The sequence below is a fragment of the Mercenaria mercenaria genome, chromosome 13 (genome assembly GCF_021730395.1).
Source record: "Mercenaria mercenaria strain notata chromosome 13, MADL_Memer_1, whole genome shotgun sequence".
Taxonomy (NCBI): Eukaryota; Metazoa; Mollusca; class Bivalvia; order Venerida; family Veneridae; genus Mercenaria; species Mercenaria mercenaria.
Genome location: NC_069373.1, coordinates 58328741 through 58342846, shown reverse-complemented (window position 1 = coordinate 58342846; position 14106 = coordinate 58328741). Strand labels below are relative to the sequence as shown.

The following is a 14106-nucleotide window of genomic DNA, read 5'->3' as shown; positions in this document are numbered from 1 at the left end:
AAATTATTTGCTTCAAATACTGCTTACGGGGACATAATTGACAAAAAAAGCATCGGGAATGGGGTTGCGCATCGGGAATGGAGTTGCTCTTATACATCATAATGTATATAATGTATACGCGCAACTCCATTCCCGGGGCGCAACCCCATTCCCGATTATTTTTTGCCAATATTTCCCCCAAAAGCAACATTTCATTCAAGTGTATGTAATATTCATGACTGTTTTACGCGCGTTTGATCATTAGAAGCATCACATTTCCAGAAAGAAGGCACAAGAGAAAATGTTGGTTTTCTCATGGCACGGCTCATATGTTGTTGTTTTTTTTTGTCTTACAACACATGTACTTCAACTGTTCACATTCTATTTTGTAGAAGATATGTATATTTAATAATGCATACACAGACGGTTATTGACTGAGCACTATTTCCCTAGTACGAAGGCCGAGTCAGTAGAAGCATTTCAAGCAGTCTGCACAGTCCTTCACTTCGACAAGACTACGTTTTAGAATCAGACCTAGTTTTTACCAAGTTTTTCAGAAATCAAGCTATAACGTACCTGCGTCCGTGAAACATACTACTATCAGACCGTCGTCGGCTTTTCTTCTGCATCATTTTCTATTCTTTATGATTGTTTTCAGTTCCATCCGTCAAACTAATGTCCGACCTTTTGACTTGTTCATCAGATCTCACATATAGCTCGTGCGGCTTTGAGTGGTTTATGCACAAAGGTTGTATTGGGACAATTCAATGGATTTATTTAAGCCCCTGGGCTTTTCTTTATTTTGCAATCAAGGTAATAATATAATGCGCATTCACGTCAACACAACACAAATTGAAATACTATGCCCCAACGATAACGTGATGTTTACAAACATAATTATAAATAGATTGAAATGAAGCATAGATAATTCAACATTTTTTTTTTCTTGTAATTGGTCAAAAATGTAAATATTTCTTTTAGTTTAATAGTATTTTATTGTTTTACCAATAATATGAACGCATGTATGAATAGATAATTCTTGCTTTCATACCACTTACAAATTAGCCTAGCGGTAAATTATACAGATCTTTTGCCGTGTAGGTTCGAAACTCGACGGCAGTTAGTTTTTTTCTTGTTGCTTAAAAAAATGATTCATTGATTTTCATGATGACACAACGATAGAGAATATCTGACGCCGATATGCATGATATGGCAGGTGAGAAAAGTTATTTGATAATAATTAAATGCATGTAGCCTACTAATTTAATAAAACAAATGGAAACTCCGCAGGTCGCTCAACACGACAAAAACGAAAACGTTGCAGGCTTGCTTTGCTTGAGCCTGTTCATGGAACATACTTATAGAAAGTTTAAGAAGAGCTGTGTTACGAATTTCCACATTTTGTTTTTGAGAGGCGCGATCCGCAGAAATCACAAATATGTTCACTTAGACACCGAAACCACCTACGTTTTCAGTATTTCAGTCTGTTATCTTCTAGGCCTACACATTTTAAACAGCCCTAAATATTTTATATCCAGACATAAAAGCATACCCTCCATTTTATTAGTCAGAACATCGGTGATGCAGGGGTTACACTATTGCATTTTACATGTCTGGCTTGAACATGGCCTAATTAGGAGTTCCTAAATATTAAAAACGAGTAGGACTAGTTATACAAGTCGTAATTTAAAAGTATACTAGATCTAACTCAGTTTTTACGACGCTCATTTAGATCTAATAGATCTAGATTTTTTTCTTGATATATTTTATGGATGTAAATATTTACCTTAAAACTGCTATGTGACGTGGCTTGGTTTTTAGGTCTTCAGCAACCACCTCTATTTAAAATTTGCTGGTTCCTGGACTATTAATTAATAAATAAGTGCGAATGATATTTCGGTAGAGGCTAGTGGTACATGTATTTTCGCGAGCTCATGAAGAGCCTACCTAAATGGACATTAAATATTACGTCACACCCATGACGTAGTGTTTAAAAGGTTATTTAAAGTCACCAAGGGTAACATGAGGTAACCAATAATCACAGTGAGCAGGTGGTTCCAACGTTTTTTCTACTTTTTGTGTATGGTGAAATTTACTCAGAAAGAAACCGACTGGATATAAATGGCTGCATTTCTACCATTTTACCGAAATGAACTAAAACGATAGGCCTTTTTCGTTAGAAATTGGCCATACCATTATAATGTTCAAAATGTACGCTTTCATATGCGCCTATTTCCGACTAATAGACTATAGAATGAGCTGCATCCCTTGCTGAAACCTCGACCACATACAAGGAGTCGTATGGCAACGATGTAAACATATTTGGTACCTTTTTTTTTCTGAAAAAAAAAAGACAAAGAAATCCTGAAAAATACTCGTGTAATTTTTGTGAATCCATCTATCCCGGAAAAAAACCCTGAACAACATATGTAATATATCTGCTGTACAAAAAAGGAAAGTAACACTTCGTTAACAGAACCTGTGTAACATGACCGAGTGGTTAAGGTCGATGGCTTCAAATAACTTGCCCCGCAATTACGTGGGTTTGAGACTCGCTTGGGGCGTAGAATTGTTCGTGTGAAGAAGTCATCCAGCCGGCTTACGGAAGTTAGTTGGTTCTACCCAGGTGCCTGTCCGGGATGAAACAGTGTCCGGAGGGGCACCTGGTGTCTTCTTCCAAGACGAAAAGTTGGAAAGTCGCCATGTGACCTTTAATCGTGTTGATGTGACGTTAAACCCAACAAAAACAAAACAATAACCATGAAAAACCTTAACCTGATATTTAACACTTTTTTTCATGATTAGCAGAATTCACTTTTATTGGTAGCAATTCTCAAAGTTTGGGGTGTTTAGGACGTATTCGAGTAGCGTAGTTCCGTCTGTGGCTGCAGTTACTTTTCATCCGTTTGGGGTAGTGAGGGTGAGGATGGCGAAGACGGCTGGGAGTGTTTCTGATGGCAGGATTTATCATTTGAGACGTGAGATGTTTAGCTGTTTATCTTATTTACATTTTATTCCTTTGGTGACTAAATTTCTTTTTTTTTTTTTTTTTTTTGGTCTCAATCCTCGTTGTTTATTGTAATTGTTTTTTCCTTAATAACCTACGTTGTCTGATCAAATTTTGGCCTATTGTTATACAGGTTTGTTCGGTCTACTTTGTTTTAGTTATACCTAAAATTCATCCACAATTGACTGAATATTTCATCAAGAAGAATTTGTATTGCTTGACGTTGTTATATTGTTGTTTTGAAATAAAGAACACAAGAACACACTTATCTTAATTATAAAAACACAGACCGAACAGTTAAAACACGTTCAAGAAAAAATATAATAAAAGTGTTATGGCGGTTATATATCGTACACATGATTGCAGAAAAAAGTTCGGATATTGCATGCCTAGAAACAGATCACATGTTTAATTTATCAAATATTACATACAATACGTTTATGTCGGCAGATGTTACATCTAAAATGCTGAAAGAACGTACACTTTTGATATTTTGACGTTTTCCGGCAATGACGTTTACAAACTTAGATCGGCTGATAGTTATTTTCAAGACAGTCGGTTTATTTATATCTTAAAGTCTCGAAAAATTCAAGAGCATAAAATTTATCATTTCGACGTAAGATATTTCGTCGTAGCCGAAATTACGTAATTGACGTCGGCGTCATAACGTTGCGGTTAACAGGGACAACGACGTCAATAGATAAAACGGAAACGCAATGGCTAGCACGGAAACCTTTTCAGATATGATCAAGTAAGTTTTTACCATGTACATGTTTGTCCAGAAACATTTTTTCCTTTTATTTCTATTTCTTCTATGATTTTTTTCTTAAAATTTGCTGATTTGTGGAACTCCAATTACTTTTCCACCGATAAAATATGCGTCATCGGGATTGTTTTTAAATTGATTACATCTTTAGTTTTAAATTGATTGAATGTCAAGCTGCAAATTTTGAAGAAAAAAACCACAACAGAATGGTTTTCAACACTTAAGAATATTTGACGGGAATTATTTTGAAATAAACAAACTGATATGCGAAAACTATAACTTTTTATTTATCAAAGTTATTTTTAAGAAATTGCTTCATGTATTTTTATCAAAATTATCGCTTTGATTCAGCACATAGCTAGCTTTTGAGATATGAAAAAAAATAAAATGACAAGTCATCGATATAATCTTGAAGATAAAATGACATTTGTTGATATTGCTAAAATACCAGAAATATGGGAATTTCAAATATTACAACTACTTTTAGTTTAGTTTAAACAGTATTTATTTCAATCAATCAAGTACACATAACATAAACATCATTGTAACAAATACAGGAAAAAAGTTTCAAGGTAACTTATATGAATCCATTTCCTAATACATACAAATAAATTTTTGTTATGACAGGTTGCAACAAGATTAGTACTGTTAAATGATTAACGTCGTAGAAAAATGAACCTAGAAGAAAATTGAAGTAGAAACTAGTAAAACTCAGTATTTTTCAACCTAATGTAGACGGATGAAAAAAAAATATACGAAAATAGAAGAAAGTAATGTAATATATATATATATTCAGCTACTCGGGGACCCCCACTCATCAACCGTTGTGACTCGGATCAAAACGACAACTACTTTTGACAATGCATTCCATATTTGGTATATACTGAATATATCTTTCTGAAACTTATGACGTTTAATATTGTATATATCCATAGAAATTGTCTGTAACCGTAATATTTATCATTTTTAGACGTACTTTATTTTTGCCTGCCCGATATGTGTTTTATTCTTGCATACTTTTAAAATAGTGGAACTACATGATTGCACCCACCTTTAACTTAATGATAAATTAGATAATTTGTTTTGTCTTCAATTAAAAATTGAACATTTAAATTATAGGCTAAATTCAAAGAAAAGAAAGCGTACATCTAGATGTGACGCAGACGGACTTCCTGCAGCAAAGCGTCCACGGATGATGTCCTGGGCATCAAAAAGACTCGAGCAAAAGTCTTGGGAATGGCGCGAAAGGAGAAGGAAAATTGCTTTAGGTAATTGTCAGATTAAAAAAATGTAACGTAAATATGTCAGACATGAATATAACTTAAACGATATATTTGAAAGTTTTTGTTTCAGTATAACACAATATGATTTTTTTTCTAAATAAGCTATATAAGTACTGGTTTCACGTTTGTTTTAAGACACAGCTTCTTTAATCAACACAGTGTAACCAAATTCATGATAAACTTCACCATCAACTAAGTCTCTGCCACTTCGTAATTTATATGTAAAATAGTGTGCTATGTACATTGACAAACCTACTGAACAAAGGACTCAGTCAGTGATGGTCTCAATTTTTTATAGTACAATTTCTTAATGTGTAGCAAAGTTCCCGCTTTTTTGTTCCAGGTATAGTACTTTACTGGGAAGCTCAGATGCGAGATATCCGCAGAATGGCACGCAAGAGAGCAAGTACTGAGATGTACGCCGACTACATGGGCCTCGTGAAATCTAAATACATGAAGATGCTTCAAGGAATACCATCCCAGCCATCATCACCAGCAGTTTCATCAGCAGGAATACAAGCAGTTCTAAAAACAACAGAAACAACCGCAAGAGTACAAGGAGCTGTCACAAAAGAAGTATCAACCCCTACACAGAAACGAAGATTGATTAAAAGGTTGTCGGACAATGCTGAAGCAGAGGAAGCTCCACAGGTCAAGGTCACTCCTACTCCTCGTAGGAACGGATGGCGTAGGAAAGGAGAGAAGAGAAGCTGACTTGTTTACACTTAGAATCTGTATTTTTTTTTAATTTTGGAGTTGCCAAGTAGCAATTAGTAATAGAACACACTTCTCAAGGCATCTATTTTGTTTTATTTTCCCCCAATTGCAATTTCCCTCAATATTCCTTAAACCTACGCATGCACTGAACTGGTAGTTTACATAAATCTGAGATAATTATGAAATTATACACATCAATTCAAGTTAAATATTTTATTCTGATAACATTATTTCCCCTTTTGGATCTGAAATCTGAGTACATGTATTGAACTTAGAAAATGTGACAAAATCTTTTTTTTCTCTTTAATTGACTCTGAAACAAATTAAGGTATTTCACAACCTTTGGGCTCATAAAGCAAGTTGACACAAGATGTCCCATAACTCTGACTTTTTTTATTCCAATTTGTCTCCCTTTTTAATGGTACTTAATTGTTCACATTTTTATTATTGAGGAGAATGGCATTAAATCCACTGCTGAGAATTTAGTGTTAGCCTATTATACAATAACACATGTAAATAAAAGTTACTGGAAGGCACAAGAACTATAACTCTGTCCTGAATTATGATTGACTGATCTCAAATTTTCTATTTTTTCATAAACTGCAATAATTTTACGGAAGTTTCTTTAATGCGTCTTTTCACAGTGAAAGATAAGTTGACATAACAAGTCCATAAATATTTCCTGAATATATATAAAGTTGTCTCCCTTGCATAATAAGTACAATGAGTAGTATTCAGAAGAATACCCCTTTTCAATAAAGGCGTCTTTATGGGGCCAGCGTTTCTTGATTTTATACCTTCTATAATCGTATATGATCATACCAGTATATCGAAATGGATTTGTTACCTATAGGTAATAGAAGTACTGGTAGGGCAACAATTATGCCATTCAAAAAGTTGAACCCAGACAAAATTTTCAACAAGGCAAGTTATATACCAAAATGTTCGTAAAGGTCTGAAGTTTATCAGGCTGTCGGCATAAATTGGCATAAATGGTGGCGATCTGAGAAATCCAAGATGGCCGCCACAAAAGTAGTGACGACTACAATGTTTGAACACACCATATCATGTTTACATTTTCATATAAATTTTAATTATTTTTCTATTTAATGTTTTACTACAATATGTAAGATTTTATGACTATCTATTTAACATAAATTGTATAAAATCATTATGAAGATTAAAGGTCGAAAGGTTAAATAATCATACAACTCAAATATCGGACATATAAAAGTATATATTTAGCATATGGTTTCAGGACAATTTTCAGAGTTCAAAAGTATATATGCAAAAATATGTCCTTAAAGTCATTCTCGGTGGATACACTCATATATAGTATCGTGAACATTACTCAGTGAGCAGTACTCACAGTGCCGTGAATACTACTCAGTGAGCAGTACTCACGATAATGTGAACGCTACTCAGTGAGCAGCACTCACAGTACCGTGAACACTACTCCGTGAGCAGTACTCACCGTACCGTGAACACTACTCCGTGAGCAGTATTCACGGTAATGTGAAAACTACTCAGTGAGCAGTACTCACCGTACCGTGAACACTACTCAGTGAACAGTACTCACAGTTCCATGAATACTACTTAGTGAGCAGTACTCATGATAATGTGAACACTACTCAGTGAGCAGTACTCACAATACCGTGAACACTACTCCGTGAGCAGAACTCATGGTTCTGTGAACACTTATCAGTGAACAGGACTCACCTTACCGTGAACACTACCCAGTAAGTAGTACTCACAGTGCCGTGAACACTATAAGATGATCAATGTTCTGTGAAAATTACTCAGAGCTGTGATCACTCCACACTGATCATTAGCAATGATCACTGAGAAAGTGTTATCCCAGCACACTTAAGAGTGCTTCCCACTGAACATTTCTCACCATACTAAAAAGGGACACTTTTGTAAAAAAAAAAGTGACCGTGCGACCACATACACGCATCACGGGACCAATACCTCTTTCTCTAACGAAAAAGGGGCGACATTTTTGTCAACCTGCCATATCCATTTTTGGGATAGGTAATCAGTCATATATTAAACAAGGGTCTATGTCTATTTAAGTTTAATTACGGTCCATCCGCCCGTAAGGGCACAGTATAGCATTTTTAGCTATGTAGAGTATAGACAACCGGCATGTCACCAGGCATGCCGTTAAAGATGCTTTTCGAAGCCAAAGTGGTGAAAATTTACCTCTACGCAATTTCCGTAGAGTATATGCCAAAGAAAAAAAAATTTGATGCCAAAAGTGAAACACTGTCACGGCCAATGAGACCTAAACGACAGAGACCCGTAAAGAGACGTAGTTGCTCGAAGGCTCCCTTAAAAGGGCGGTAAGTGCTGCAAGCCGCTGTCGCTGGAATCCTCCGCCGCTCCTCCACTGTGGGTGTTGTGCCCCCCCCCCCCCCCCCCCCCCGTTGAGCGTGGAGTTTGAGCAGCTCGGGGGCTTCTCTGCATGCCGTCTATATTCTGCAGGCCGTCTGAACAGCAAGCCGTCAGCCAAGTACATAGCTCCTTGTCACAAACAGTCCCTTTTAGGGCCACTCCCGCCAGAAAAATGCCAGTGACCTAGTTCTGTCAATGCCCTGTGCCTTCTCGAGACGTGCACTCTCTGGCGGGTCGGAGAAGTATTAAACAAGGGGTTTGAAGAAAAAGTTTATATATGGCATCTTTCATACTTTTAAGCAGAGTAATAGAGTCAATTTGTTTTCAGTTTTAACATTTAAAACCGAATATGATTATATATTTTTTTTGGAAAATATGACGATGATTGTTTTTTCAGCTCCTGTAAAACTGACTTATTAGACTTTTAATTATTTCAGTGACATCTTCGAAGCGTTTTAAAAACGTTTTATAATGTTCTGTCAAGGTGCATATATTTCAAGTTATGCAAAAGTATACCCTATTTTTGTATGCAAATCTCTGCTCGAGACAATATGCGCACAATGATTGAAAAGCATTGAAAACCTGTCTATGGATAATACGACATTATCCGTGTCCATGATAATAAATATAAATAAATGTACTAATATACAGAATTTAAAACAATTACCATAAAAGAACCAAAAATGTAGCTATTCTGATGTTCTGATCTCATAATGAATAAAAAATCCTTATTCTTGGGAGAATATAAAACATGAAATAGAACTAGAAACTGACCACAACATTTGTTTTTCATACCTGCATAACATGAGTAAGAAAATTAGACACATGTATCAATATGTATCAATTTCTTCAAGTACTTTTCTGTTTACCTGCTTGTAATGCGCATTTAAAGTTACATTAGTATGAGTACCTTTTACAACAGTTCTACTGTAAACATCAATTACTGTCATTCTTTCTATCAGATAATCCTTTGGTGCCATTCTTTGAATTCTTTATAAGTTCTAATTTTCAAAACTACAAATAAGTGATAATGAATGGATAAAATTTGTATATTTAGCAGGAACTTGACCTTTTGACAATTTTTTTTACCTTTAAATGTAAAAATTTAAATGTTTTTCAATTCATGAAAGGTGTGTTGTAATAATTCTGCAAAACAATGCAATCTACAAACTTTTACAAACATTTCCGTATATAAATGCCTTGTTAAAATTTTGGACCGGGTTACCCCTAGAAAGAGTGGACTTTCTTGGCCGAATCACCCTAACATATACCCAAACTTGTTCCATTTTCTTTCATACCACCATTTGTTCGCCAGCAACTGGCCAGCTCCATTTACTGTCATACCAAAGTGCTAAACTGTCTTGTACTCTAATTAATGTATTTGGAAACATCGATATATTATCAGCGTACTAAAGTTAACTTTATCTCCCTATTCATTAAAATAACAATAGACTATAGAATGAGCTGCATCCCTTGCTGAAACCTCGACCCCATACAAGGAGTCGTATGGCAACGATGTAAACATATTTGGTACCTTTTTTTTTTCTGAAAAAAAAAGACAAAGAAATCCTGAAAAATACTCGTGTAATTTTTGTGAATCCATCTATCCCGGAAAAAAACCCTGAACAACATATGTAATATATCTGCTGTACAAAAAAGGAAAGTAACACTTCGTTAACAGAACCTGTGTAACATGACCGAGTGGTTAAGGTCGATGGCTTCAAATAACTTGCCCCGCAATTACGTGGGTTTTGAGACTCGCTTGGGGCGTAGAATTGTTCGTGTGAAGAAGTCATCCAGCCGGCTTACGGAAGTTAGTTGGTTCTACCCAGGTGCCTGTCCGGGATGAAACAGTGTCCGGAGGGGCACCTGGTGTCTTCTTCCAAGACGAAAAGTTGGAAAGTCGCCATGTGACCTTTAAATCGTGTTGATGTGACGTTAAACCCAACAAAAAAAAAACAATACCATGAAAAACCTTAACCTGATATTTAACACTTTTTTTTCATGATTAGCAGAATTCACTTTTATTGGTAGCAATTCTCAAAGTTTGGGGTGTTTAGGACGTATTCGAGTAGCGTAGTTTCGTCTGTGGCTGCAGTTACTTTTCATCCGTTTGGGGTAGTGAGGGTGAGGATGGCGAAGACGGCTGGGAGTGTTTCTGATGGCAGGATTTATCATTTGAGACGTGAGATGTTTAGCTGTTTATCTTATTTACATTTAATTCCTTTGGTGACTAAATTTCTTTTCTTTTTTTGGTCTCAATCCTCGTTGTTAATTGTAATTGTTTTTTCCTTAATAACCTACGTTGTCTGATCAAATTTTGGCCTATCGTTATACAGGTTTGTTCGGTCTACTTTGTTTTAGTTATACCTAAAATTCATCCACAATTGACTGAATATTTCATCAAGAAGAATTTGTATTGCTTGACGTTGTTATATTGTTGTTTTGAAATAAAGAACACAAGAACACACTTATCCAATCTGACTTAAGTACTTGATCTTCTAAACGAAGATCTGAGAACGACCCATTCACATACGTCTTCTGTATATTTTGGATTTCCAGTATTGCTATTTTTATTTTAACCAATCAGACGACTTGTTCGAATGTCAAACAGTAAGAAAAATGTGTAGTCATTCCAGGGCTCGAACCCGGGACCCCGCGCTTACAAAGCAAGTGGCTTACCGACTGAGCTAACCGGCTATCTGACACATTACGACATAAGAATGGTAAATATCAAAAGTCAAGGCTACAGGTAGATTTGCAAAATTTTGTAAGTTAAGCTCTGATTGGCTAGCGAAAGGGTCGTCAGAACGAGGCTATGAATAGGTCGTTCTCAGATCCTATGCGTAGCGTAATAGGAGATGTACTTTAGTCAGATTGACACTTATCTTAATTATAAAAACACAGACCGAACAGTTAAAACACGTTCAAGAAAAAATATAATAAAAGTGTTATGGCGGTTATATATCGTACACATGATTGCAGAAAAAAGTTCGGATATTGCATGCCTAGAAACAGATCACATGTTTAATTTATCAAATATTACATACAATACGTTTATGTCGGCAGATGTTACATCTAAAATGCTGAAAGAACGTACAATTTTGATATTTTGACGTTTTCCGGCAATGACGTTTACAAACTTAGATCGGCTGATTATTATATTTCAAGTTATTTTCAAGACAGTCGGTTTATTTATATCTTAAAGTCTCGAAAAATTCAAGAGCATAAAATTTATCATTTCGACGTAAGATATTTCGTCGTAGCCGAAATTACGTAATTGACGTCGGCGTCATAACGTTGCGGTTAACAGGGACAACGACGTCAATAGATAAAACGGAAACGCAATGGCCAGCACGGAAACCTTTTCAGATATGATCAAGTAAGTTTTTACCATGTACATGTTTGTCCAGAAACATTTTTTCCTTTTATTTCTATTTCTTCTATGATTTTTTTCTTAAAATTTGCTGATTTGTAGAGCTCCAATTACTTTTCCCACCGATAAAATATGCGTCATCGGGATTGTTTTTAAATTGATTACATCTTTAGTTTTAAATTGATTGAATGTCAAGCTGCAAATTTTGAAGAAAAAAACCCCAACAGAATGGTTTTCAACACTTAAGAATATTTGACGGGAATTATTTTGAAATAAACAAACTGATATGCGAAAACTATAACTTTTATTTATTAAAGTTATTTTTAAGAAATTGCTTCATGTATTTTATCAAAATTATCGCTTTGATTCAGCACATAGCTAGCTTTTGAGATATGAAAAAAAATAAATGACAAGTCATCGATATAATCTTGAAGATAAAATGACATTTGTTGATATTGCTAAAATACCAGAAATATGGGAATTTCAAATATTACAACTTACTTTAGTTTAGTTTAAAACAGTATTTATTTCAATCAATCAAGTACACATAACATAAACATCATTGTAACAAATACAGGAAAAAAGTTTCAAGGTAACTTATATGAATCCATTTCCTAATACATACAAATAAATTTTTGTTATGACAGGTTGCAACAAGATTAGTACTGTTAAATGATTAACGTCGTAGAAAAATGAACCTAGAAGAAAATTGAAGTAGAAACTAGTAAAAACTCAGTATTTTTCAACCTAATGTACACGGATGAAAAAAAAATACGAAAACAGAAGAAAGTAATGTTATATATATATATATATATATATATATATATATATTCAGCTACTCGGGGACCCCCACTCATCAACCGTTGTGACTCGGATCAAAACGACAACTACTTTTGACAATGCATTCCATATTTGGTATATACTGAAAAGATCTTTCTGAAACTTATGACGTTTAATATTGTATATATCCATAGAAATCGTCTGTAACCGTAATATTTATCATTTTTAGACGTACTTTATTTTTGCCTGCCCAATATGTGTTTTATTCTTGCATACTTTTAAAATAGTGGAACTACATGATTGCACCCACCTTTAACTTAATGATAATTTAGATAATTTGTTTTGTCTTCAATTAAAAATTGATCATTTAAATTATAGGCTAAATTCAAAGAAAAGAAAGCGTACATCTAGATGTGACGCAGACGGACTTCCTGCAGCAAAGCGTCCACGGATGATGTCCTGGGCATCAAAAAGACTCGAGCAAAAGTCTTGGGAATGGCGCGAAAGGAGAAGGAAAATTGCTCTAGGTAATTGTCAGATTAAAAAAATGTAACGTAAATATGTCAGACATGAATATAACTTAAACGATATATTTGAAAGTTTTTGTTACAATATAACACAATATGATTTTTTTTTTTCTAACAAAGCTATATAAGTACTGGTTTCACGTTTGTTTTAAGACACAGCTTCTTTAATCAACACAGTGTAACCAAATTCATGATAAACTTCACCATCAACTAAGTCTCTGCCACTTCGTAATTTATATGTAAAATAGTGTGCTATGTACATTGACAAACCTACTGTACAAAGGACTCAGTCAGTGATGGTCTCAATTTTTTATAGTACAATTTCTTAATGTGTAGCAAAGTTCCCACTTTTTTTGTTCCAGGTATAGTACTTTACTGGGAAGCTCAGATGCGAAATATCCGCAGAATGGCACGCAAGAGAGCAAGTACTGAGATGTACGCCGACTACATGGGCCTCGTGAAATCTAAATACATGAAGATGCTTCAAGGAATACCATCCCAGCCATCATCACTAGCAGTTTCATCAGCAGGAATACAAGCAGTTCTAAAAACAACAGAAACAACCGCAAGAGTACAAGGAGCTGTCACAAAAGAAGTATCAACCCCTACACAGAAACGAAGATTGATTAAAAGGTTGTCGGACAATGCTGAAGCAGAGGAAGCTCCACAGATCAAGGTCACTCCTACTCCTCGTAGGAACGGATGGCGTAGGAAAGGAGAGAAGAGAAGCTGACTTGTTTACGCTTAGAATCTGTATTTTTTTTAATTTTGGAGTTGCCAAGTAGCAATTAGTAATAGAACACACTTCTCAAGGCATCTATTTTGTTTTATTTTCCCCCAATTGCAATTTCCCTCAATATTCCTTAAACCTACGCATGCACTGAACTGGTAGTTTACATAAATCTGAGATAATGATGAAATTATACACATCAATTCAAGTTAAATATTTATTCTGATAACATTATTTCCCCTTTTGGATCTGAAATCTGAGTACATGTATTGAACTTAGAAAATGTGACAAAATCTTTTTTTTTCTCTTTAATTGACTCTGAAACAAATTAAGGTATTTCACAACCTTTGGGCTCATAAAGCAAGTTGACACAAGATGTCCCATAACTCTGACTTTTTTTATTCCAATTTGTCTCCCTTCTTAATGGTACTTAATTGTTCACATTTTTATTATTGAGGAGAATGGCATTAAATCCACTGTTGAGAATTTAGTGTGAGCCTATTATACAATAACACATGTAAATAAAAGTTACTGGAAGGCACAA

General features: G+C 35.0%; 2 protein-coding genes across 3 annotated transcripts; both read left to right on the top strand.

The window, feature by feature from the left end:
- The first annotated feature begins 3549 nt into the window (after positions 1-3549).
- LOC123529757 (uncharacterized) lies at positions 3550-5830 on the top strand. 2 transcript variants are annotated; one of them, XM_045310275.2, is made up of 4 exons: positions 3552-3737; positions 4549-4628; positions 4872-5020; positions 5379-5830. In XM_045310275.2, exons 3-4 carry the CDS (start codon positions 4945-4947, stop codon positions 5747-5749), a joined length of 447 nt encoding a protein of 148 aa, XP_045166210.2. In that variant the 5' UTR covers positions 3552-3737; positions 4549-4628; positions 4872-4944; the 3' UTR covers positions 5750-5830. The 2 variants fall into 2 exon arrangements, with proteins under 2 accessions (XP_045166209.2, XP_045166210.2); XM_045310274.2 differs by lacking the exon at positions 4549-4628 and having other exon boundaries at positions 3550-3737.
- A 5035-nt stretch (positions 5831-10865) lies between these two features.
- Positions 10866-13644, top strand: LOC128547669 (uncharacterized). The gene is made up of 3 exons (XM_053520740.1): positions 10866-11531; positions 12684-12832; positions 13195-13644. Exons 1-3 carry the CDS (start codon positions 11497-11499, stop codon positions 13563-13565), a joined length of 555 nt encoding a protein of 184 aa, XP_053376715.1. The 5' UTR covers positions 10866-11496; the 3' UTR covers positions 13566-13644.
- Positions 13645-14106: the final 462 nt, after the last annotated feature.